The sequence below is a fragment of the Equus caballus genome, chromosome 6, assembly GCF_041296265.1.
Source record: "Equus caballus isolate H_3958 breed thoroughbred chromosome 6, TB-T2T, whole genome shotgun sequence".
In the NCBI taxonomy this organism is placed as follows: Eukaryota; Metazoa; Chordata; class Mammalia; order Perissodactyla; family Equidae; genus Equus; species Equus caballus.
This window is the reverse complement of record NC_091689.1, coordinates 80501359-80525401: the sequence shown is the minus strand read 5'-3', so window position 1 is coordinate 80525401 and position 24043 is coordinate 80501359. Positions and strand designations below refer to the sequence as shown.

The window sequence follows — 24043 nt, the reverse complement described above, 5'->3', positions numbered from 1 at the left end:
TAATCCTATCGGGTAAGTACTGTTATTACCTCCCTTTTACACATGAGAAAAGGAGGCAGAGAAAAGTTGAGTAACTTGCCCAAGGTACACAGCTGGCAAGTGGCTGGTAGGACCATCCAGATCCCAGAGAGTCACCCTCGAGTCTCCTGTCTTTCTCACCTCCTCACGTCTATTCAATCACTAAGGCCTGGACATTTTACCTCCTGAATGTTTTACTCCATTGTCTTTCCTCCTATCTTTGTAACTACTGCTGTATCTCAGCCATCTCTTTTCTGGACCATTGTAAGCACCTTTTCTTTACTTTCTATTATAGAAAATTTCAACCATACAAAATAAGTAGAGAGAATAGTACAATGAATATGTCCATTGCCTAGCTACAACCAATATAAACTCATGACCACTCACTTCATCTATACCCTCCATCCCTGCTGCCCCCAACTGCATTATTTTGAAGCAAATCTCAGACAGCATATTATGCATCCATCAGTATTTCAGCATGCATCTCTAAAAGATAATTTTTACAGAACATAATCACAATAACATTATTAGCACTATGCATTAGCAATATTTCTTTAAATCATCAACTATCTAGTCAGGATTCCTATTAGTCATCTATTGCTGTGTAACTTAGTGGTTTAAAACAACAATAAACATTTATTGTCACTCACAGTGTCTGTGGGTCAGGAATTGGGGAGCAGATTCGCTGGGCGGTTCTGGCTCCTGGTCTCCTGACATTGCAGTCGCCTGAAAGCTTAGGAGGTGCTGGAGGACCTGCTCCCCAGCTGGCTCGTCCACACTGACTGGCTGTTGGCAGGCGGCTCCGGTCCTCTCTGTGAGGGCTCTCCACGGGGCAGCCTGAATGGCTTCAGAACCTGTGCCTGGGTCCCCCTGAGCAAGTGAACCAAGGAGCCAAGGAGGAAGCTGCAATGCGTTTTAAAAATGACCCAGCTTCGTAAGTCGCCACACACACTTCTGCAGTATTCCTTTGGTCATCCATGCCAGCCTGCTTCAGTGTGAGAGGGTGTGAACATCAGGAGGTCAGGACCTTGGGGACCATCCCAGAGAATTGGTACCACAGGTTCAGATTGCCCCAGCTCTCTCTTGTTTTTTCCATTTACAGTTGGTTTATTTGAATCAGGATCCAGACAAGGTCTACACCTTTGAATTTTGTTGATATGGTTCATAAATCTTAATCTCTAGGCTCCCTTCCTTCTTGTTTTTTGGTTTTGTTCTTGTTTCTTTGCCCCCCCTTTTTTTTTTTTTAAGAAACCAGGTTGTCTTTAGAGTTTTGCATTTACTAGATTTTGCTGCTTGCATCCCCACGATGTTATTTAACATAGTCCTCTGATCTCTGTCTTTCCTGTAAACTGATACTTAGATCTAGAACTTAATATGATTCAGATTCAGGTTTTTTTGCAAGAAAACTTCATTGGTAGTGTTGTTTACTTCCTTCAGGAGGCATATATGTCAGGTTGTCTCTCTCAATATGATGTTGGTGGCTATTGATTTTCATTGCCTAGCTTCATTATTTCATCAGAGGTTTATAAAATAGTGATAAACTAATGCTATAATTTCTTCACCTGTTAGCTGGAATATTTCCATGGAGAGAAACTTTCACTTACTTTCTGATTACCCTAAAGTACAGTTAATACAGAAAAGACAAATGCTTGTTTCTTCCCCTTTATTAAAAAGTATTCAGAAGTGACTGGTTTCTAGCATCCTCCAAAGGTGACCAATAAGATACTTAAATATCTTCATGAACTTGTGGGTTTAAAAATATTTATCTGATTTCAATCCATGGCAATTATAATACTTACTGATGCTCATATTACCCCATCTTTGGAGCCAGTTGGAGCCTCGTTAGATTAGCCCCTGAGTCCTTTTGAATGAGGCTAGTTATCTTTGATAGTGTCTTTGCTTTCTGGCATTACATTATGTTCCAGGTTCGTCCTCTACATTTCCTGCACAGAACTTTAAGCACCATTTCTCCAAGGAGCTCTGGTTCCTTTTAGTGAGAAATGAGAGAAACCACAATCTGGGCATTAGTGTATAATTGCCTTTCAACTGTCCCCTCCCCACCAGTCTGTTTTCCAGTCACTTGAGATGTGAAAACACAAATCTGACCACTTTGAATGCTCTCTGCTGCCCTCAGGACAAAACCAGCTCCTTGACAGGGAACACCAGGTCCTCAGTTCCTGTTTACCCTTCCCTCCCATTTCCTACTAGTCTCCTCCTTAAACTTTACAACACAGCACTCCCCCGTGAGTCATGCTCTTGTGCCTTTTTTCTTATACTAACCCCTTGACCTGAAAACATCCACTCCCACCATTTCGTTACTTAACCCATCACCTGTCTTACTTTGATTCAATCTTCAAGATTTAGCCTTAGCTCAGGTATCATCTCCAAAACACCTTTCCCTGAACCACCAGGCTGGGCTAAGCGTCTCCCACTGCTGTCTCATAGCCTACTGTGCTTACCCCAGCATAAGCACATAACGTCTGCATGTGGCTCTCCGGCTCTGCTCAGCTGTGAGTGACTTAAAAAGCAGTAACTGTCTTATCCGTCTTTATCACTAGCAGGGAGCACATCACCTGGCACCTAGTGGATGCCTGCATCTGATCGCTTGCTTAGGCAGGACAGACTCTCTTCTCCCAGCATAGAGGCCCTTCCACTTCTGCCACTCACCAGGGCCTTCCTCACTCTAGTTTGGTCCTGCAGGTCTGCTAGGCATGATTGAGCTGCTGCGTGTTAACTTCTTCTATTAATTTGTAATTAGTAGGCTCCTTGGGGGAGATCTAAAATGGAACTCACCCTCCCACTCTGGTTACAAAGATTAGGGGTGGGGAGATTTTGCCCCAAACTCCTCACATTTCCCTTTCCACCTCAGCTGGAGCGGTAGCCAGGACGAAGGTCAGGATGGAAAGGATGACACCAGCCTAGAAAGCACTAACCTTACCTACACAGGACAACAATGAAGAGCAGGGGCTCCAGAGACAGCACAGCTGGGTTTTCTGGACACAGATTTGCCACTGCCTGCCAGCACAACCTTGGAAGTTATTGATCAGATGCAGTAAATATGCCACCTTCTTAGGCTATTGGGAATATTAAACAAAACATGTAAAGCTCTTTGGACAGTGCCTGATATATCGTAAGCTCTGTTGTGCCTACTGTCCCCCCCACAAACCCCCCCTCCCCCCAACCACCACCGAACAGAAGGCAGCCTAAGGATAAAACTGGGCTTTAAAGAGTCTTTGAGACTGGCCTTTTTCAAAGTCAGCAAGAGAGAAAATGGTGAAGATGCTTAAGGAATACTTTTCAAGTTGAAGACAGACGTGGCTATCCTTAGCTGGGATGGAAGTATGTGGACTCCAAAAAGGTCAACTGGGAGTAACCTCATGAACCAGTCACAGTAACAGGAAGTTCTGTCTACCAAGAACATGACAACCAGAGGGCAAGCATGCCCAAATGGAATAACCTGATTATAATGCAAACTTTGGTTTATAATCTCATATATAAATTCCATGAAGACCAAGATTTTTCTATTTTCACTGATGATGCCTAGCATCTAGAATTGAGCCTGACCACAGTGGGTGACCAGAAATACTTGCAGAATGAGTGGATTATGATGCTTTTTCCATTATGGATCCCCAAATTCCAAAGGTTGGCTGTACAGTGGAACCAACTACACGTGCTGCTTCTAAAAACCACCTACAATAAAGGCTGGGGAAGGGGAGGACCAGAGAAAGGCCGGAGCTGTGTACCGGACAGAGAAAATTCTCAACATTTGTGGCAAGCTAGGGTTACAGAGTGGGAGGCCTAAGTGGGGGTCCTTGTTTCTTTCCATTCACACTTAGAGCAGAAACTTAAGCCTGTCCCACTCCCAGCCCCTACTAGGACGTCAGATAGTACCCCAGACCCGTGTTCAGCTGTGGCCTTGAATTTAACACACATTTACACTAGGAAAGGTTAAGGAATTTTCTTTATTTTTTACAAATTAAGACTATGTAGATTTCATATATTTCTGAATCAAAAACACCTCTTTCTTCACAGTATGAGTTAGAGAATGCAGCCTGAGCTGAAAACCAAGGAACTAGAAAAGAAAGTGATAATTACAGTGATTACTGTATTAAAAACCTGTTAGGCATTTTCTTTAAAATTAGTTTTTTATATCTTGTCATTCTTGGCACTGTTTCTAAAGAAAAACTCCTTTATCCAAAGCAAAAAAAGCACAAGAGGCGGAGTTTGGCTTCAAGAGATGTTAATTCAGATTCTCAGGCCTAGCAGAGAATCAACAAATTTAGGGAGAGTTGCTATTGGGGTTTTAATGGGAAGGAAGTCCCTTTAGTAAGTTCTTAAGCAAGAAGCTGGAGGCAGCAGCTAAGTCACGGGGCAGCATCCTCTGCAGAAGCAAGCCATTCTGGTCAGCATGCCACTCCAGGATTCTGCACGGCCTGGGAACAAACTGTTTCATGGGATGGCAGTGACGTGGCGTACTGTGAACCAGTGGCCACTGGGTCAAACTGTGTACTGGTAGTGAAGAGGGAGAGCCAAAAATGGTATCCTTCTGGCAATGAGCTTTCGATGGCTCAGTCCCCCTTACACTGAAGCCCTGTGAGGGCTCCCAAGGCTGCCTGCCCTTCTGTGCCATCTGACTGTGGCAGCCCACAGGAAAGGAGTTGCTGATCCACATCAGCACTGACCTCCCACACTTGCAACCACAAAGCTGTAGGAAACCAGACGTCTTACAGGTTTGGTCACCTGGCCCCCACCTGGAAGAAGGCTGCAGATTTCTGGGAACAGGTGAATAGACCAAAAACTAAAGTGCATCTGTAAAATGAACATTTACCTACTGCCCCAAATCTCTGGCCCGACACTACTTATTTGTGTCCAAGTGGGGTAAGACAAAAATGCACCAAAGGACTGTTATGAATGCTGCCTCCCAAGTCATCACAGCCCACATAACAGTTCTGTTGATCCGAACAAAGATCCATTCAGCGGAGATTTTGTTCCCCCCGTTCCAAACAGGTCCTTATCTAGGTTTGTCTGGCAGTCACAATGATCCCCAAAGGCTCAACCATTCCCCTTCCCTATCTTTCCTCTCCTGGGAAATCATAGATGCCTGACAGAGGCCACTCACAACTAAGGTGATAACCAATAAAAATACAGACAGACAGACCAGGGGAGGTGTGTTAAATCCATGCTCTAGCTTGCCATACATAATCAGCCTTTTCATAAATGCGTGACAAGAATTAGTCTTCCCTTTGTGCTGAAATCCTTCTACCCTATGGATGGAAAGCAGGGAGACTCCCTGAGGGTCAGAAAAGGGACAGGCAAGGGAATAGACACAAATCCACATTCCTTCTGTAATGGCAAGGCAGAAAAGTGTGCTTGCCAGACCAGCAGGACTTGGGCAGCTCAGAGAAGCAAAGCATCCACCAGAAGAGGCTCTTCATTTTCCTTGCAGGGGTTGACAGAGGCTTAGATATAATGAACCCGAGTAACAATGGGACCAGCAAACTTCTTTACAATGGAAAACACACTGCCCAGTGCCCCAGAACTGTGCACAAATCAAACAATGCTGAGGCAGGAAGAGCTGAGGAGGCTCTACCCAACAGTTCCGGTCCAGGTAACTGAAGCTCAGTTAGAAAGTGGACTCCTGGAGTTTGCTCCCTCTGTGGGTCCCATTCCTTATCACGGTGGTCTGGCTGCCTGAGCAGAGGAAGAGGCTAGGGATGGGGTTGACAGAAAAGGGAGTGGGGAAGAACCCCAGGAATACGAAGCCAAACTCCAAACTATATTCTGCTAATCAGTTTTTTGATCAAAAAATCCAAAATAGAGAAAACCACAAAGTACAAAAGCTTTTCTGATGCTTTTCATTATCACACGCCACCTGTAATGTGTGCAAAGAGGAAAATGAGGGGTGATGGGAGAGAAGTCAAATGGGAAAGGCTGGATGGTCATTTCACTTCTTCTCTTTCTTCTTATCCTAGAAACGAAGAAAAAAATACCCAATTAATTTTTAGCATCTGACATTTAAGCTAAAACTCTGAAGTGAGCCAATACCTGGCTGCCTTTGTTTTGGGACAGACAATTGAGGAAAAAAAGAGAGAAATGCTCCCTCAGTGCAGCAGGAACTGAATCTTAACCATCTTCCACTGGTGGCCCCCCAAAGTGCTGACAGACTTGATGAGAATAAAGGTCAAGCAGTTGTTCCTACTCCCATCCCAAGAGTATCTAGGTGGGCTGCCAGACCACTCTCAGCTACTCACAACCACCACAGCTCAGATCCCAAACAGTGAAGGCTGCAGCCTGGCAGTCTACCCTATAAGAACCAAATGAGAGGCCAAGACCAAGTTTCCATTAGGCCTGAGAAGCATAAATCCTGTGCATAAACCAACCATTCAGAAATAATCGAGTCCAGCGGAATTCTTCATTCAATCTTAGGTGGGAGCCTGGTGTATTAAACCAATGAAAGTTGAGACTTGACTGAAACTGGGGCGCCTGCTTGGTGCTCAGTCCAGCTGCGCACAGACCACACGGAAGCACCAATCCCATCTGGTCACAGGCCCCCACCACCACTGCACTCACTGTCTCCTCTTCCACAGTAAGGTCTGTAAAGCAAAACTCGTGGTGTCCTTTGTTCCCCTACTGCTGGAATCGATGTTTGACACTCATTAACCCTACACAGAATACTTCTCTGGAAAAAAATTAAGACTAACAAATGGATAAAATTGGTTTACTTCTGAAATATATTTACAAAAGCTGGTTGTCAATATTAAACAAATCCCGTAAAATATCTTTCTGATTCATAACTATCTTTACAGCCTTTCAATTCTTCATATAGATTATTTCTTGCTGCCATTGAAACTCTTTTTCCCTTTGATACTAATCTCAGGAATTTGTTTTTTTAAAAAAGGATTATTTTGACTTGTTCCTTTTTCTCCATCAGCTGAAGATTTCTGGGTTGTCACTCAGTGGCCCGCCTCACAGTTACCCTAGACCTACAGTGTGTGTGAGCAAGTTTTCAGATTGGAAGTACACACAGATGCTGAGCCCAAGGGCCATTCTCTGATCTTCAGGTGGTGGGCCAACTAACCTTCTCATTCATAGCCAGGATCATCATGAGTTTTCTGAAGAGAGTAACAAAATCTAAGAAGAGGTCCACGCAGTGCCTGAAAGAGAAGAACCAGATTACAAACTGCACTTCCCACCTTCTTTATCCACAAGCTCACAAAGGTGCAGAACATAAAAACGCCACCCCCACCTCATGAGTCAGCTTTACCAACACTCTACCACCAAGGAAGTGAAATTCTGGGGTCTGAGATCCTTGGCACCTCAACAAAGCCATGTAGCACAGAGAAGAGAAAAACTGGGCTTTAGACTCCGCAGAGGTCCAAGTCTGAACCCTGAATTGCCACTAGTTGTGAGATTTGAGAGGACTACTACATTTAAAAAAATTATATATTAAAAGTTACATGTATCTTCTTCTCACTGTTAAAGGTTTAAATAATACAAAAATATAAAGAGAAAAAGGTGAAAGATCTCTTTCCCTCTCCTCTGCCTAGAGGTAACCACTATTAAACGTATGGATAATTAAATACATATTATTAGTCCAATTTTTAAAAATTTGATGTCTTTTCAGGTATTGAGAGAGACTATGCTATTGGGTACACAGTTCCAAAATCATGGGTATCCTACCATATACACTCCCAAAGCTTGGCCACGTTAAGTTCAGCCAGTGCCACCTGATCCACTCTTATCCTTAATGATGTGGACAGAAAGGTGGGTCAGGCAAAGAATCACCCCAGAGATGCAGAAAACAGCTATGGCATGAAATAGTTATGCCTCACCCTTCACACTTGTTAAAGATCAGTTTTCACACTCACCAGATATAATCCTTATCTCCATTTTCAGCTTTTTCAATAATGAGTTGAGTATCAAAGAGGACAAAGCCACACATGACCACCAGCCCCACATATAGGTTTGCCTAACCAAAAAAGAAGAAGATGAGGTTACCATATGGTAGACACCACAGAGAAAAAAACAGCTGCACCTCTTTCTGGCTCTTGGCCACCAAAAGTACATCAAACGCTGACCCTGCTAACACTAACATTCATGGGAGCCGAAGCCTGTGGTGAAGACCACATTACTTCTCTAGGCACAATTCCGCACTCATTTTTTTATGTCACTGGAAGAACTTCAATCATTTTAACAAGGAGCTGCTGCTGGACTGGCTTTAGAAAAATGATCTCTGAGCAATCTGTCTTCTCCTCAGCAATGCCCAAACCCTATTCAGTCTGTACTCTCACCCATAGCAGAAGGCCCCACCCTAGGAGGGTTGCGGGGGGTGGGTGGCAGGCTTCAAGAGCACTGCCAAACAAAGGTGAGCATTCCGGAGGATTCTTAGTCTATCCTGCTTTAGGGTTAAGCAAGAAAAAGAAGTGTGAGGCAAATGACTGCTGGAATGTTACATGCAAAGTCTTACCTGGAAAAGCCAAATAGATCCGAAGAAAAGGTTCCCCAGGGAGGACAAGAGCATCAGGCTCATGGCTGACATCAAGATACCTATAAAGAGATGACAAAAAGCCATCTTGAAAAAAGCCAAAGCAATCCCCTAAGGCCATTCCTTACTTTCCCCCCAAAACAAAGGCTTTCAATTTCAACCTAATAGTCACAAGAAGTTGGAGAGTAGGGAAAGAGTCCTAGTGAGACTTCTGGCTAAAGTGGAGACCTTCTGTTTTCCAGTCACACTTACCTCCCAGAAAGAGGTAGCTACGGCGCCTGGCATAGAGTGCACTCAGGGTAAAGCAGGTGAAGATCATTGCTGTGCCCAGAAAGGCAGTGGGAAGGATACTGTTTAAAAAAAAAAGGCCATTAGATTGAGGGCTACAGGTATACAACCTATTTTTGGATGGCATATTCATAAAGGTAAAAAGATATAAATGATACCACACTTTAACAGTTACCTGGGGTTGATGGCAATGCACAACTCCAGGGCAGGACCAAGGCCAACTCCTAGAAAACAAAAAGTCCCAAAACACAATATTACCATCAATTCCTGAAGAGGACCCTCATCCAAAAGCCGATCATCAGTAGCACAGGCATACCTATGCTCCTAAAAAACCAAACAAAACGTGGACTAAAGTAATTAAAAATCTCTCTCCTTCACCCTCGTTTTCCAGAGAACGTATACTTCACTGACTGACTTATTTATAGACAGAGCAGCAAAATGGTCCTCTTAGCTGAAAACCATGGATGATCCCAGAAGGACGAGAGACTAGAGAAAATGAAGCAGGCATGTCAAACATTTTTGAGCTAAGTCATAAGGCTGTAAAACTCTGAAGAGGAGTGATGTGAGACTGTAATGTAGGCCAGATCAGGAATTAGAAGAAAAAGATAAAGAAGAAAACAGTGCCTTGTGGCCAACAACCTGCAGTCATGCAGGACTAACTCCTTTTGCAGCAAAAAAGGCCCGACTGGTTCTGCAGGTGAACATTTCCCAACGGAGGTGCAGCGGAAATCTATTCCAGCTCTAAGGTTTCCTCTTCTCTGGCTACTCTCCTCTCTCCTTCAGATAATTCCACCCCTTAATGCTTTCAAAAAATAGCTTTCCCTGACACAAAAATTTTATTCACTAAATCCCTTCCTTTTCACAATTTCTCCAACACTAAAGATTAGATGTACTCATAATGAGTTGTACTAACTCAAATGTTGCTTTGCAAGTATTTTTACTATGTAGCTCGAGTCCTGTTTTCCTTAATAATTCTAGAAGAGTTGTGCTTTTAATTCTTTTCTTGAGAATCAGCAAAGTGCCCTGTACGATGAGTCTCAATATATGGCTTTAATTAGCTGTCTGCAAGGTTGAGAACAGATGCTCCTGTGACAGTTGTCAGTGTGAGCCCAACTAAGTCAGATTCTCGGGCCTAGTTTAGTCCCACATCTACCAATAACAACTTATAGTACCTAAGCTCTTGAACCTCATTCATTCAAGCACACAAATGCTTATTTTTGGATACAAAAGTGGAAGTCATAGTCACTAGTCACAAAGAGCTTACCCTTTCCTTGGAGAAGGAAGATGCACCTATACAAAATAAGAAAGCAGTACAAAGCAAAATACACTCAAACACAAGACTGGATAGTACAGTATGCCAGTTGGGGTGAGTCAGGATAAATACAAATCTCAGGCCTTAGTGTAAAGAGAGAGTAAAAATACAGTTTCCCTCCTCAAAATTAGACCAATCCCCTAACATACCTGTAAGGAAAGCAAATCCAGCAAGAAGTCCGAGTCTTTTTTGCTCAGTTTCATGGCTATGAGGTGTTGCCATCAGCCAAATCATCAACCCCAGGGAGCCCAAGGCAGAAAGCAGGCCAGCCTGTCAGATGCAGAGTCAATAATTAAATACTTGATAGTATCACATTTATTTTGCAGGAGACCTTACTGGGTTCAAATATTCATCTGAACTTCCTAATATTTGCTTCTAATCTGGAGGCAGGGGAAAAGGCAGTGGGGGCTGAGGAGAAAAACCAGAAGCTTTGAAGGACAGGAGTGGTTCCTGGAGGCTCTCCCAGCCTGGGTAGTCCATCAAGCACGGCTACCCAAGTCAAACGAGTCTTGCCCAAGAAATAGAAAAGATGAATCAAAATGACAAGTGCTTGAAGCACATTGCAATCTGTAGAACAAGTAGAAAGGATTCCTTTTTGATCACCTTAAAATACATATACACATACAGAGCAAAAAGACTGAGAGGGTGCTGTGGATTAAATGTTTGTGTCCCCCAGAAATTCATGTTTAAATCCTAACTCTCAATGCAATGGTATTTGGAGGTGGGGTCTTTAGAAGGTGATTAGGTCATAAGGGTGGAGTCTTCATGAAAGAGATCAGTGTCCTTATAAGAGAGATCCCAGAAAGCTCCCTTGCCCCTTCCCCCATGTGGGGACACAGAGAGAAGAAGGCAGTTTATGAACCAGGAATCAGGCCCTCACCATACAACAAACTAGCGAATACCAAAGAATTGCTCCTGGGGGAAATAAAGGTTTAGGTTATTGTGAGCTTCTAGTCACCACACTTTCATCAATTGATAATATATAACCTTGTTTTAAGTGTTTTCTGTCTAAAGACACTTTATTTGATAAATATAGTTGATTCATTAACATTGAACTCATAACCAACAGCACCATAATTCATGCCTGAACAAAAGCTAATCTAGATACATATTTTCTCCATAAGGCATACCACAGTCTTCTTGCACTCAGGAACACTAGACAGCAATTTAGCACTGTGCTTGGGGGCCATTTTAAACAGCAGAATCACCAAGAAAAATCACAAAATTGCAAAAAACATGGCACTAAATAGACCATGGAAAGGACACTTGTTTACAGTATGAGAACATGAAATAAGGCAGTGTGTTGCCTGTTCAACCTCAGCTGGAACATGGTGTGATGGGCAACTCAAATTTTTTGCCACTCTGGGTATAACTGCAAATGTCAGCAAAAGCACCATGAGTAACCATTTTAGAGTCACAAATAAATTTTAGTGAGTAGGTAAATTCACAAATACGGAATCCACAAATAATGAGGATGACTGTAATTTACTACATTACTTAAAAAAACAAAACACAGGGGCTGGCCCCGTGGCCGAGTGGTTAAGTTCGCGCACTCCGCAGCAGGCGGCCCAGTGTTTCGTTAGTTCGAATCCTGGGCGTGGACATGGCACTGCTCATCAGACCACGCTGAGGCAGCGTCCCACATGCCACAACTAGAAGAACCCACAACGAAGAATACACAACTATGTACCGGGGGCTTTGGGGAGAAAAAGGAAAAAATAAAATCTTTAAAAAAAAAAAAAATAATAATAATACAGGAGTTTAATAAAAAACAAACAAACAAACAAAAAAAAAACACAACCAGAAACCAAAAGGACCACTCTCGCCTAAAAGTGGAGTATGTTTTAATCTAAACTTGAGGGATCAAACTCCTATCCTTTGAGTGTCTAGAGTAATCTTTTACACAACCCCTGCCAACAGATGCTTCAGCATAGGCATAGTGACAAATGCCAACACAGGTCGACCCCTGTACTTATACAAAAAAGGACACTCTAAAAGGGACAAGTCTTGGTTAGTGAGAATTTCTAACTTTTTGTTACTCCTCAACTGTCCCATTTATTCCTGCCAGCCAAACTCAAACTCTCTCTCAACACAGGAAAACGAGTTGTTGAAGGTTTTCACTCAACCATGCAGATATAATAAGTGTATCAGAGATAAAATGGGTCAAACCCTTAAAGGTCTCAACCCTGCCTCTTCTGATAATTAATCATACAATCAGTGTTTTGTATCCAAGCTCTCCACAGTCATTCAGGCAAAAAAGAGGAAGAATGGAGGAAAATATAAAAAGGCCACTGTGCAGAAGAACCCCAGCATGCACATCATGCCTCTACTCAGTGGGGTCTTGTACGTCAGGAGCACACCACTCAGTGTCAGGATTAAGACATTCTGTTTTCAGTATTTAGAAAGGGCACAGTTGCCAGAAATTTAAATGGCTCTACATGTCCTGATTTACCAGCTGGCTCTGGCTGAGTTCAGATCCCAAACCACTGAAAAGGACTAAGGAGGGGGACAGGCTTGTACCACCCTGCTGAGCTAGTTTCTGCCTAATGCACTTTGTGCTACAGCAACTAGGAGAGAAAACTGCTCTTACCTGAATGAAATGAGTGACCACATGGACATAGGCCCCCGCAGCTGCCACGAACATACACAGGGCAAAACTGGCATAGACCTTTTTCAGATGCTGCTGCGTCGAGGGGGTTCTAGGAAAGAATGTTAATAACGGCCATCACTCTGGGACCAATCTCATCTCTAAGCCAAGAATCATTTCCCTCTCTTCTCCTTCCCAGTGAATATATGAAAATTATAATGCAATTAAAAAAGGAAGGTTTTGAAATAGATTAATTAACTAACAGAGAATCTTAAATGCTGGGGAAGAGCCAAAAACCCAAAATTATGAACAATCAGTACACAAGCTAGAGCAACTATCTGGCTTTCCAATGACCACAGAGCAGCCCTTAGAATCCGGATGCTTTTATCAGATCCTCTCAATTCTAGCAAAATTATTATGTTAGTTTATACATACAAAAGTTAATAAACTAGGAAGAGGAAAAGAAACCAGATATGAAAAGAAATACAATAAGGAACTACAGTCAAGGTCAAAACACTTACATATGGGAAAATTTTAAAAGCGCATCAAAGTTGATCTTCCGATCAAATATGTTCATGATGCCAGACTCTGTGGGACACAGCCTCCGCTCTGCAGAATCAAGGATAAAAGGAAGAAAGGTTATTTTAAAGACACAAGGATATACAAGATAACATAACTTCCTTATGAAAAATAGCAACATAAAGTTTGGAAAAATGAAAAGTTATCTAAAACTCCACTGCCCTAACACAACCATTTTCATTTTTATATGATTTCTTCTAGAATACATTTGCAGTCATACTCAACCATTTTAAAGGGGACAGAGGAAATGAACTCTTCTTCTTCTCCTCCCTAAACGATTACTAGCATTTGATTTCTCTTCTTTCAGAAGGTAATTTGCCCCTTTAAAGCACAGTTTGTGGAGCTGGCCCCATGGCGGAGTGGTTGGCTTCAGCAGCCCAGAGTTTTGCCGGTTCGGATCCTAGGCAAGGACCTAGCACCCCGCATCAGGCCATGCCAAGGTGGCATCCCAGATAGCAGAACTGGAAGGACCTGCAACTAGAATATACAACTATGATGCCACAACTAGAAGGACCTGCAACTAAGATATACAACCATGTACGGGGGGTTTGGGAAGATAAAAGCAGAAAAAAAAAAAAAAAAAATATACAACTATGTACTGGGGAGCTTTGGGGAGAAGAAGAAAAAAGAAGACTGTTTCTTTGAGAAATTCTCAATTAGCAATCTAGTTAAAAGGACCCACTCACTGGAACATAAAGCAATTCTATGTCATTGTTTCAAGATGCTAGAGAATTCCCTCAGCAAAGGTATAGCGCCCCAAAGATAGAAAAGAAAAACTATAAAGCTGGGTCTGGCACTAGGATTTGCATTTTAAATACATACATTACAAACTTTGCATCTAATGCATTTTAGAACGGAAAGGAATCCACAATTTAAAAAAGAGGAAAGTTCCTCGACGATAAAGGAATTTGTGCAGAAAGTTTTTTTTTTTAACATATTTTAGAACGTTTCCTACAGAAGAGTTGGAATAGTACAAAGAATTCCTGTATACCCTTCACCCAGATTTCCTAAATGTTAATATTTCACCATATTTGCCTTATCCCCCCATAGCAATATACAGCCTTAAAACTATTTTTTCCTAATGATGCTGACACTATGCCTCTTTATCGCTAAGTACTTCAGTGTGTATATTCTGAAAACAATGATCAAAATATAAATTAACGCTGACACAATATTATTATCTGATCTACAGACCTTATTCAGATCTTGCCAATGTCTCAATAAGTCAGAAAGTGCATTTTTAAACTGAACTATACCCAGGTTACATCAATACCATGAAGTCAGGCTCTTACGTTTTACTCTCCCCCCTATCTCACAGGCAATCCTAAATAAACACATTCAATCTATAGAACTACAAATTTAATCGAGGGCTTTCACCTTTCCTAAATATCAATCCTCCAGATTCTTATGAGACCCATAATGCCCATCCATTTCAAATCTACCAAAAGCAGGGTGGGAGGGTGGTGGGGGGAGGATTAAAATCCAAAAGGTAATTTGTTTGAAAGACAGGCCAACCACTCATGCCCATGCTAATCAGCACCTAGACCAATATGCAGCAAAATTAATCCAAGCAGTAAAATTTACAATCCCCAAACCGACCTCTTGAGGAATTCTGGGCCAGTGGGAAGATGCCATTCTTAGAGTTCACAAGCATCATTTGTTTCCTGAGGCTCTCTCTCACAAATGAAACAATTACAATGGCTAGCTTGCTTTCTCTAGTTTTCCTCCTTCCTTTCTCACCAACATCCCTACTCACCTCAATTCTTTTGTTAATTCAGTGGTTAAGGATGGCTACAGTGAGAGGCTGCAGAACCTACTAAGCTGTTACTCACACCTCTAAGTCACAGGGCTCTGGGCCCTCTTGATCTAGATGGTGCAATTATTGCAGGCTGTTGCACGGCCAACCACAGCCTTCCACAACCATGATGAGCATGTCCTCTAGAGAGCACACTTAGAGGATGGCAGAATCCAGCACCTGGAAAGTGTCTTTGTTTAAGGCTTCCATTAACACCCCTAATGACATCCCTAGACAGAACTTGCAACATCACTGAAGCAAACTTCGGAGCCAAGTTTCTCAGTATTCACAACAACAACGCTCAAGTACCTCTTGCTTCCAATTTCAAGAGTTAAACAAAGGAGGTGGGGTTAGTAAATCCTCAAATACCCAGGGGATTGTAAATCAGAAAGGAGCAACACTGCAACCAGACCCCACTGAGTGGAAACTGTGGGAGGGGAGAATGGCAGAAACTCCTCTTTCCCAGTTTGCTCTTTGACATTTCCCCAGGGGGTACTAACCGCCTCTCTTACAACTGCTGATGGAAAAACCAAAACTATCAAAGGTTGTGAGAGTAGGGAGGGAGGTGTCAAAGAGGAATTTCTCCATGATTTAGTAGTGCCTTGTGGTTTAAGTCATAAAAAGATAAATAAAATAAAACCAGTCTTCCAACATCACTACCGATTCTAAAATTTAAGTGGAACACGTAACCACCAAATTTTCTAGATGCAAAGACACATAGCAATTTTAATAGCTTTATGGGGGGGAAAACGCAATACGGTATACATTTAATAAATAATGACATGCATATACAATGATTGATTTCAGAACTGTCAAAATATGAGGGGAAAAAAGTTAGGTCTTAGAATCAAGGAAACATGACAATTTGCTCTAGGTCTGTTCCAAACAGACAAGAATAACATACAGATAAGTAATGAGTTAAAACTGTTCTTACAAGTTTTGCCAGATAGACTAAACTCACCAGGTTTTTATCTTAGCCTCAACCACTTATGCTCTTCAGCTGCACGGAAAAGATATCTACATTTCAATGGTGAATATGCAAACTCGGCTGAACAAGATTAAATTGCATTCATAACTCAAAAATAGCAGCTCCCATACCAACAGTATTTTCAGTCCCAGGAACACTCAGCTCTTAAAAGGGCTTGAAGGATTCAAACTATTAACCAAGTAACTCAGCAACATTCCAGAGGGGCCCACAGTTAAATGAAAATCTTTGTTTAAAAACAAGTACATTAAAGTGATCGACTTTATGTTATGTATATTTTACCACAATAAAGGGGGGAAAGTACACCGCAAGTTGCTCAAAATTATCCAAAATAGTAGTCTCCCTAACAGACATCTAACTCCATTCCAAAATCAATACCAGCAATGGTCTGCCTCACCCTGGCCGCCAACTCAAACAGAAATCTAGAAATTGGATCCTCTCTTCCACTCCCCAGTTCTATACTCAAGTCGAAAACAGGGAGGTGGGATTATTTACATAGAATAAATTTGGACAGTGCCTGCCAGATTCATGGGAAATTTGCCTGCATTGCATTTGTAAATGAGAAGTAAATATTCAGGTGTCAATCAAAACCAAATTCCTTTAATTTGGTTCGGAGTTCCATTTTATGCCTTCATTCTTAGGAGAGCAGGAATACCAAAACTTGTCAGAATCTGTCAAAATTTGTCATGCATATACTGCTAAAGCTTTATTGGAAGTGTCACCATTATGTGGTTCCCTGGGCTAGCCTCTTCTGCTAGAGTCACCCAAAACAAAACAAAAAACTTACTACACAGCTTTACCAAGAAAGAAAAACTTAAGCAACGTGTTGTTTTGAGTTAGGTATTCCTGGGGTCTGTTTTTGCTTGGGGAGGGAGGGGCAGCAGGAGGAGACAGATATTCTTACCAATAAATATCTATGTCTTATGTCTTGTTAGTTGTTTTGTTCTGGGTATCTTCCTTACCCTTGTCCTAAAATGAAAGATTATCAAGGGCCAGGGCTTAAATTAAAAAAAAAAAAATTCTCTACAATCTTGTTCTAACAACTGTTAAGTGCAGTGTATGTGAGACATGGCCTAGTGGCTAAGGGCCTGCCTGGTAGCACAGTGGTTACGTTAATGCACTCTGCTTCAGCGGCCCGGGGTTCGCCGGTTCAGATACCTGGCATAGACCTATGCACTGCTCATCAAGCCATGCTGTGGTAGGCATCCCACATATAAAATAGAGGGAGATGGGCTCAGATGTTAGTTCAGGGCCAATCTCCCTCAGCAAAAAGAAGAGGATTGGCTGCAGATGTTAGCTCAGGACTAATCTTCCTTGGAAAAAAATAAAAAATAATTATTAAAAAAAGAAAGAAAGAAACATGACCAAGTGGCAAAAAGCTATGCAAACATAAACCACCATGCATTTAGTATGTATTAAAAAAAATCCTTGCCTTTGAAAAATAAAAGCCTGCTGATTGCTGGAGCCAGGACAAAAGCTGCCTCAGTGTATACAATTTAACATTAAACCAGCAAGTCAAAGAAACATTGTTCACACATTTAATTAAACATTTAGTTTGTGAATTATATGTTTCTTCATTCCTGTTGTAGCAATTCAACCACGTTGAACCCTGTTCCCACCCATCCAGAAGGGACCAAATTGATACTTAAAAGAAAAATCCCATGTTGTTGAAAAAAAGGGGAGGGGGGATTGTAATTTTCCAGTAGTTTTCCTGTCGAATAGTTTTCAGACTGTATAACCAGCTCCCTAGCTCTGTGGTTAAGAGCATGGCCTACCAAGTTTGAATCCTGGCTGTTATTTTCTTAGCTGTGTGACATGCAGCAAGTTTCTGGCAGTTAACCTCACCGTGCTTCAGTCTCATTTGTAGAAAAGAAATATATAATATTCCCTGCTTCATAGGGTTGAGGATTAGGTGACATAAGACAAACAAAGTGCTTAGAATAGTGCTTCATTTAAATAAGACCAGCTCAATATGTGAACCACTGTTGTTACTAGTGGAAATCTCATTACTCTCATGTCTTCAGTGCATGATCTTCCCTTTTAAAAGTCTAGTTTTCGAAGACATTTGTTGCAAGCCTAATTTACACGGGACCCGTAAATTCATTTTTAAAAAAATATATTCCACCATAACTCACAGCTAGCTATATCCCAAAGGTTTAATATTTACCCAAATGAGAGTAAAATTAAACTAGGGAGGAGGGGAGTCATAAACTGAAATTTAAAGGAAATTGATAAAATCTTATTACCGGTTAAAATTACTTTTGTTTAAATGGCAAGCCTCTCCTCTGGTACATTCACACTGTATCTCCTGTCCCACAGGGCCACAGGGCGTTTTGAGACAGCCTAATAACCGCTAAGTGATAATCTGAGGCGGTAGAAAATTTGATGAAGTACGTGGTCATTAGCTTGATGCTTTCCTTGCCTCTCCTAGAAGGTAGGTCAGTTCCGTTGCAGGAAATCCAAGGAATTCTGCTTGGACTAGGGATGGGCTTTGATCATCCTAGATTTGGACCCTAGATGTGTCAGCCCCTCTCTTACCTTGGATGAAAATTCCTGGATTAGCTAACACCGAATCTTGTCTCTCATGGGGGCTGCCTCAGAACCAAACTAGTAACTGGAGATGGAATGCCTACTGCCTTCAATAAATTATTTTTTGTACCAAACTTTGACACTACTCAATCTCTCTCTTTCTAATCACAACTGTTTGGCAGACATTGAATCATAAGAAGGTACCAATGTTCTAAATACATCATCTTCCACTATAAACCACCAAACCCTCCCCAATAACACCATATTTAGCTCAAATGAGAGCAGGCAGAGATTAGGACAACCAGCACACCCAGACTCAACCTTCATTCTTGAAACTCTTTTTTCAAGTGTTTTGGATTCCAATTCTCCTCCTACACATTTGGTTGTAAGCACCTTGAGAGCAGAGCTTGTAGGGATTCAGCTCACTATCTCCCAGACTTAAGCACAACCAGGAGTCTCCAGAGCAATTCTAGACCCCATTATCAGATAAGAGTGTTGTAACCTCAAGTCACATTCCCCAGGTGGCTCAAAGGGGAGCCGACCTTGAAGGGTCACGCAAGTGGTCCTAAAAGGCAACCTCTACAGTCTCTCTCCTTGGTTTGAATATTCTCTTTGGAAAACAAAATGTGTATGACATAAAAGCTACTCCATGAAATTTGGTTAGAAACTTGGGGGGGGTGGGGGCACACAAAACAGGGTGAAGTGGAAGACACTTCTACCACATCTTACAGCCAAGTCAAAGTCGTAAAGGAAAATTCAGAAGAGCGAGCCTCAAGAGAATATTCAGTGTGTTCCCAGAGGTGATTATACCCTTGGGTAGTTTATGAAATAAAGTGAAACTCTTCAGACCAGCAGTAGTACCTTCTATAATACCACTGACTACATTTACACAAAATTTTACAACTTTCAAAGTCCTTTTCCATACATTATCCTCTTTGATCTTCATATCAATCCATGAGGAAAGGTCAAGAATGATTAGTCCCACTTTAAAGATTAAAAAGAAAGATCAAAAAGACAGCGAAATAGTGGCAAGATTACCAGATTTGGAGTCACAAGTCCTGCCATTTTCTACCACATAACTTTGGGAAAATCATTTTACCTAACGTCATCTAGGCTTCTGCATATGTAAGATAAGGATAATTAATTAACGCTTGCTCTACCAAGCTAACTGAATACCAATATGAAACCTGTGTGAAATCATTGTAAAATGCTAAAGGAATATTAATATTGACTTGACCAACATCAGAAAGTTAAAATAAATAATAGAGCCAGAACCAGATTAAGGGTCTTCTGACCTCTAAAAGCTGGTGCTCTTTCTACTATTACCCCCTACAGTAGAAAAGCAAGTTTTCATTAAGGCAGTTCCAGCCATAGGGTCAAGAGAAATCTTTAAAAAACAAAAGAAAGAAAGAAATTAACATATGCTGATCCCTATTATGTTTTTCTGTATTTTTCAGCATTTCTACAACAAACATGAACTATATCCATAATCAGGAGAAAAAAACAGAAATGTTGACTAAACAGCTGGATTAATTTTATCTTTCCTATTCTTTAGGAGAGTAAGGCTGCAGTCACATCAATGGGGGGGGGAAGGGAGAGAAGGGAAGAAAGAGGGTACTAAGCCATGTTTCCACAACAAGATGATTAACGGAAGAAGGAAACCCTCAATCCAAATTACAGGCTGCATTTCTCAAGGATTCAACCATTCTGCCCCCACTGGAGGAAAACGGCAGACAATCTAAACGTCAACATACTCTCGAAGCCAGGACAAAAAATATTAGACAAAGAAGACTTAAAAAAAAAAAAAAACCAAAAAGAGTAAATCTAATAATTACAGAAATAAGTGTTTGCAGAAGCCATAAGAAATGTGGCTACGCAACTTACATAATCTCTCTTGAACTGAATTGTTAAACTACACATTTAACCAAAAAATAAACTAGAAATAAATATCAATAAGTCACTTAAAAAGCCCATTTGCCATTAACCTTTAACCTTGAAACCTGTCTGTGTCTCCGGCACAGTCAGCTCTTCTGGATTACACATCCACAGGTTAACTATTGCTAGAACAGAGTCTCAAGTTCAGAGAGGTGGTTGTTAGCGTTTGGCCAATGAAAGGCTGATGAGGTGGGCAATGCAACCTGGGCTGGCACGGGGTAGCAATTCCACACTTAATAAGCAAACAAAAATACCCCAGCCTACTTATTACCACGGCTCCCGCAAGAAGGTCCGAGAGAAAAACAACCGCCCGACGACGCCTTTCCGGAGCGGACTTTGAGAATGACGCCCACAAGGCTCAGGACCAAGCAGAGCCAAGGCCACCTCACCTGTCCGGAGGTAACCAATCAGACTAGCGGGGCTGCCCCGTGGGGCTGGGAAGCCAGGCCAAGCCCCGGTCTCCTCTCACCTCTCGCCTCTGCTGTTGGCTTACAAGTAACCAGCAGCCTCGCGTGTCACAGAGCAGTGTGACATCACCCGCCCCGCCGTGACAGGGCAGCCCGCCCGACCAGGCCCTTCTCGAGGCCCCCGCCGCTCGCCCAGAGGCGGCCCGGCCAGAGGCCCCGCAGCACAGCAGCGATCGCTCGGGTGGGGCGGGGGTGACCACAAACCCAAGAGCTTTCGCTTCCGTTCACCTCGGAAGGAAGGGGCGGGGGACGTTCCCTGAATCCGAGGGGTCGAGGCGGGGCCAACGGGCCCCCGCGTCTAGACTTGGCGGAGGAGGAGGACGAGGGAGGGAAAGGAGACTAAGACAGGGCCTTTGCTGGCGCCCCCCGCCTCGACGCCCCCAAAGACCCGGCGGACTCGCCCCCACCCCTCCCCCCGCTCCGGGGCGGTTGCGCATGCGCGATACTAGTTCCCTAGCTTCTCCCCTCCCCGCCCAGCTTCCCGGAGTCCAGTCGCCGACCAGGGCCCCGTTCCCCCAGGACGCAGTCTGTCCGAAAGTGGAGACTACTCCCACTCTTGCTCAGACAATAACTCCTAACTCCCTTTCCACTTCTCACTCCCGGCTTGCGCAGTCCCAGCTTCAGACGTACCTTCCTACCAGCGTCTCAGGAGCCTACACGGCTCTTCTAACACCGGATGTGCTTCTGGCTCTCCCAGGGTCCGCTCCAGACGCTTTACCCTGCGCCCGCCCCTCGAGGGAAGCCCCGCCCTCGCGCTTTTTAAAGCCAGTCTTCATTGGCCGTTGGCCGCACTTCTGCCTTTCTATTGGCTGTACAGGCATAAACATCGCCTGCCTACTTCAGAGCCATTCGCTAGTGCCCTTGTCGGTCTACACTCTGTCGCCAACGGGCGTCGAAGGAAAAGGTCTCGGCCTTCTTCCTCCCTAGTAAAGAAGGGTTGCTGTCCACAGCCGCCTCTAGTGGAGAAAGTGAAGAGGGGCAGGTCCCACTCAAGACACCTAGCGAGTAATACAGCCCCCACGACGCGTGATGGAAGAGCGCTGCCAAGTCCTGGGATTCTAGTTTCAGGCTTGTCATTGGATGTTAAAGGGGGAAAGAAAGAGGTTCAGAGAACACATAGAAAAGCGCTCTCACTGGGTCCCATTTACCGTAAATCTCGCGGAGCTTAAGCTTCAGAGCACGTTTGAAGGCTCAGCGAATTCTCCAGGAACACAAGGAGGAAATAGCAGCCCCAGTCCTGCATCGTATGCACGGACCCCAGCCTGGAGGTCACCCTCTAAGCCCAAGTGGTAGTCCTAGGGCCATGGGCAGGGCCAGAGAGCTGCCAGGACCACCTTCCCCATGCGAGAGGTGGGCAGCTCTTTATAGTCACCTTGGTCCTTCCAGTTGGGAGAGGAATGGAGTGGGTGGGAGGGGAGACCAGGGCGGCGATGTGGCGGAGCTGCCCTGGCAGCCCCGAAGAAACTAAGCCAAGGGAGATCAAAGGGCTGGAGCTCCCTGAGGGCTGGTCCCCAGCCAGAAGCACCACTTGTGCAAGAACTTATTGTAAGGACTTGCGAAACTGATAAAAAAAAAAAAAGTTTCTAAATTATCAATTTTTAAAACTATTTTTTTACTAATTTATCTTTCTAATATTTCTATAAAAATAGTACAAAATGGTCATATGAAGAGACAAAAAGTATGCAGCCAAAAAACAGGAAAAAAAGCGTATCATGGTTGCCAGGGAGTTATTATTTTTCTGATGTTTGTCATTTTGTCAGCATTTCAAAATCTGTAGTGATTTCTTATTCTAAATAAATATTTATTTTATTACATAATTTTATATCCTTTTTCTTAAATGTAGCCCCACAATTGTAGATGTTTCAGGCTGCACAAAACTTAGATTCCACCTGCCTCACCCCACTCCCGCCCCTCATTTTAGAGATGAGGAAAAAGGCCCATGGACAGAAACTGCTCTGGCAAAATAAGGGAAGAAAATTAGATTAAGCATTTGATCAGTGGAGATTTGATCAGAATCCAGGATTTAGGAAATCACTTTTTAGAAGGATAAACAGCTATCTTTTCAATAAAGAATTCAAATGTGTAGGGTATGATTCTCGGTACATGAACTCAGGTATGCAATAAATATAGGGTTTTTTTTTTTCTGTGGTGCAACCTAATATTTACTCTGAACCTCATTCCTCCAGAGTGGGAGAAAATGCATTGTCAGTCTTCCTTGGGGGTCCACTCCCCTCCCCGCTCTAAATTCTGTCACATTTCTGGGGCTACAAGTGCTTGGGGACAGGGCCTATCTGGTTCCACAGGGTTACTGCAGAGGTTTTTACCTTTGTACTAGTGTGGCCCTTTCAGGCTCAGCAGCTCTATTGCCGTGCCATACTTAAGGAACAAGAGACCTTTTGTCAAGTTAATATTGCATTCTCCACCTGGAGCAATAGGTTGCCAAGAGTTTTACCTGCATAATGTTGACATATGTTATTCATTCTTGATGACCTAGATTATTCATTCTATTTCTGGCTCAGGGTCTCTCATGAGATTGCAGTCACATGTCAGCAGGGGCTTCAGTCATCCAGAGGTTTGACTGGGACTAGAGGAATTACTTCTAAGGTGGCTCACTCATATAGAGGACAAATTAGTGCTGGCTGTCGAAGCCTTACGTCTTCGCTGTGTGGACTCCTCCATGCAGCTATTTGAACGTCCTTGCAGCATGAGGACTGGCTTCTCCCAGAGGGAGCAATCCCAGTGATAGAGAGAGCTAGACAAAGGCTCTTTTTATGACTTATCCTCGTAAGTCACATAGCAATCACTTCCTTATAATAACATGCTTATTCCCAGGCCCCTGTCTTGGGTCCTGTGCCCCAGAGGGTCCCATGCTTTGAAGGGCCTTCCCAGAAATTTTCTATCTTCCTCATTGCCTAGGACTAGCCAGGTCCAGTAGAGCCATTAAGGCTCAGTCCAAACCAGGCCCTTCATGATCCCTGGTCCCAGTTTCTCCCCTTCATGACATTCTCCAATCCCAGGATACCTGAGGACCTCTGGAACACGTGCCTCTGGGGTCATTCCAAT

The 24043-nt window shown here is 43.0% G+C and overlaps 1 protein-coding gene and 1 long non-coding RNA gene across 6 annotated transcripts; both read right to left on the bottom strand.

Moving 5' to 3' along the window:
* Nucleotides 1-1245: 1245 nt before the first annotated feature.
* Nucleotides 1246-3093, bottom strand: LOC138924806 (uncharacterized). The gene is made up of 2 exons (XR_011440072.1): nt 2957-3093; nt 1246-2005 (listed from the first exon to the last, which is right to left on the bottom strand). It is a non-coding gene; the product is annotated as an uncharacterized lncRNA (long non-coding RNA).
* Nucleotides 3094-3961: 868 nt separating this feature from the next.
* Nucleotides 3962-22364, bottom strand: TMBIM6 (transmembrane BAX inhibitor motif containing 6). 5 transcript variants are annotated; one of them, XM_001504223.5, is made up of 10 exons: nt 21611-22364; nt 13212-13299; nt 12694-12802; nt 10253-10373; nt 8967-9015; nt 8756-8853; nt 8486-8565; nt 7887-7987; nt 7097-7172; nt 3962-5986 (listed from the first exon to the last, which is right to left on the bottom strand). In XM_001504223.5, exons 2-10 carry the CDS (start codon nt 13265-13267, stop codon nt 5963-5965), a joined length of 714 nt encoding a protein of 237 aa, XP_001504273.1. In that variant the 5' UTR covers nt 13268-13299; nt 21611-22364; the 3' UTR covers nt 3962-5962. The 5 variants fall into 5 exon arrangements, with proteins under 5 accessions (XP_001504273.1, XP_070127445.1, XP_070127447.1 ...); XM_070271344.1 differs by lacking the exon at nt 21611-22364 and adding an exon at nt 20983-21528; XM_070271346.1 differs by lacking the exon at nt 21611-22364 and adding an exon at nt 20785-21402.
* Nucleotides 22365-24043: the final 1679 nt, after the last annotated feature.

Bases quoted from the DNA above. Each gene is read 5' to 3' on its own strand.
- TMBIM6 (XM_001504223.5), bottom strand. From the start codon at position 13,267: ATGAACATATTTGATCGGAAGATCAACTTTGATGCGCTTTTAAAATTT. The intron at 8,566-8,755 runs GTAAGTGTGACT...ATCTCTTTATAG, and splicing joins TAGCTACCTCTTTCTGGGAG to GTATCTTGATGTCAGCCATG. The intron at 7,988-8,485 runs GTAAGACTTTGC...TTTTTTGGTTAG, and splicing joins GATCTATTTGGCTTTTCCAG to GCAAACCTATATGTGGGGCT.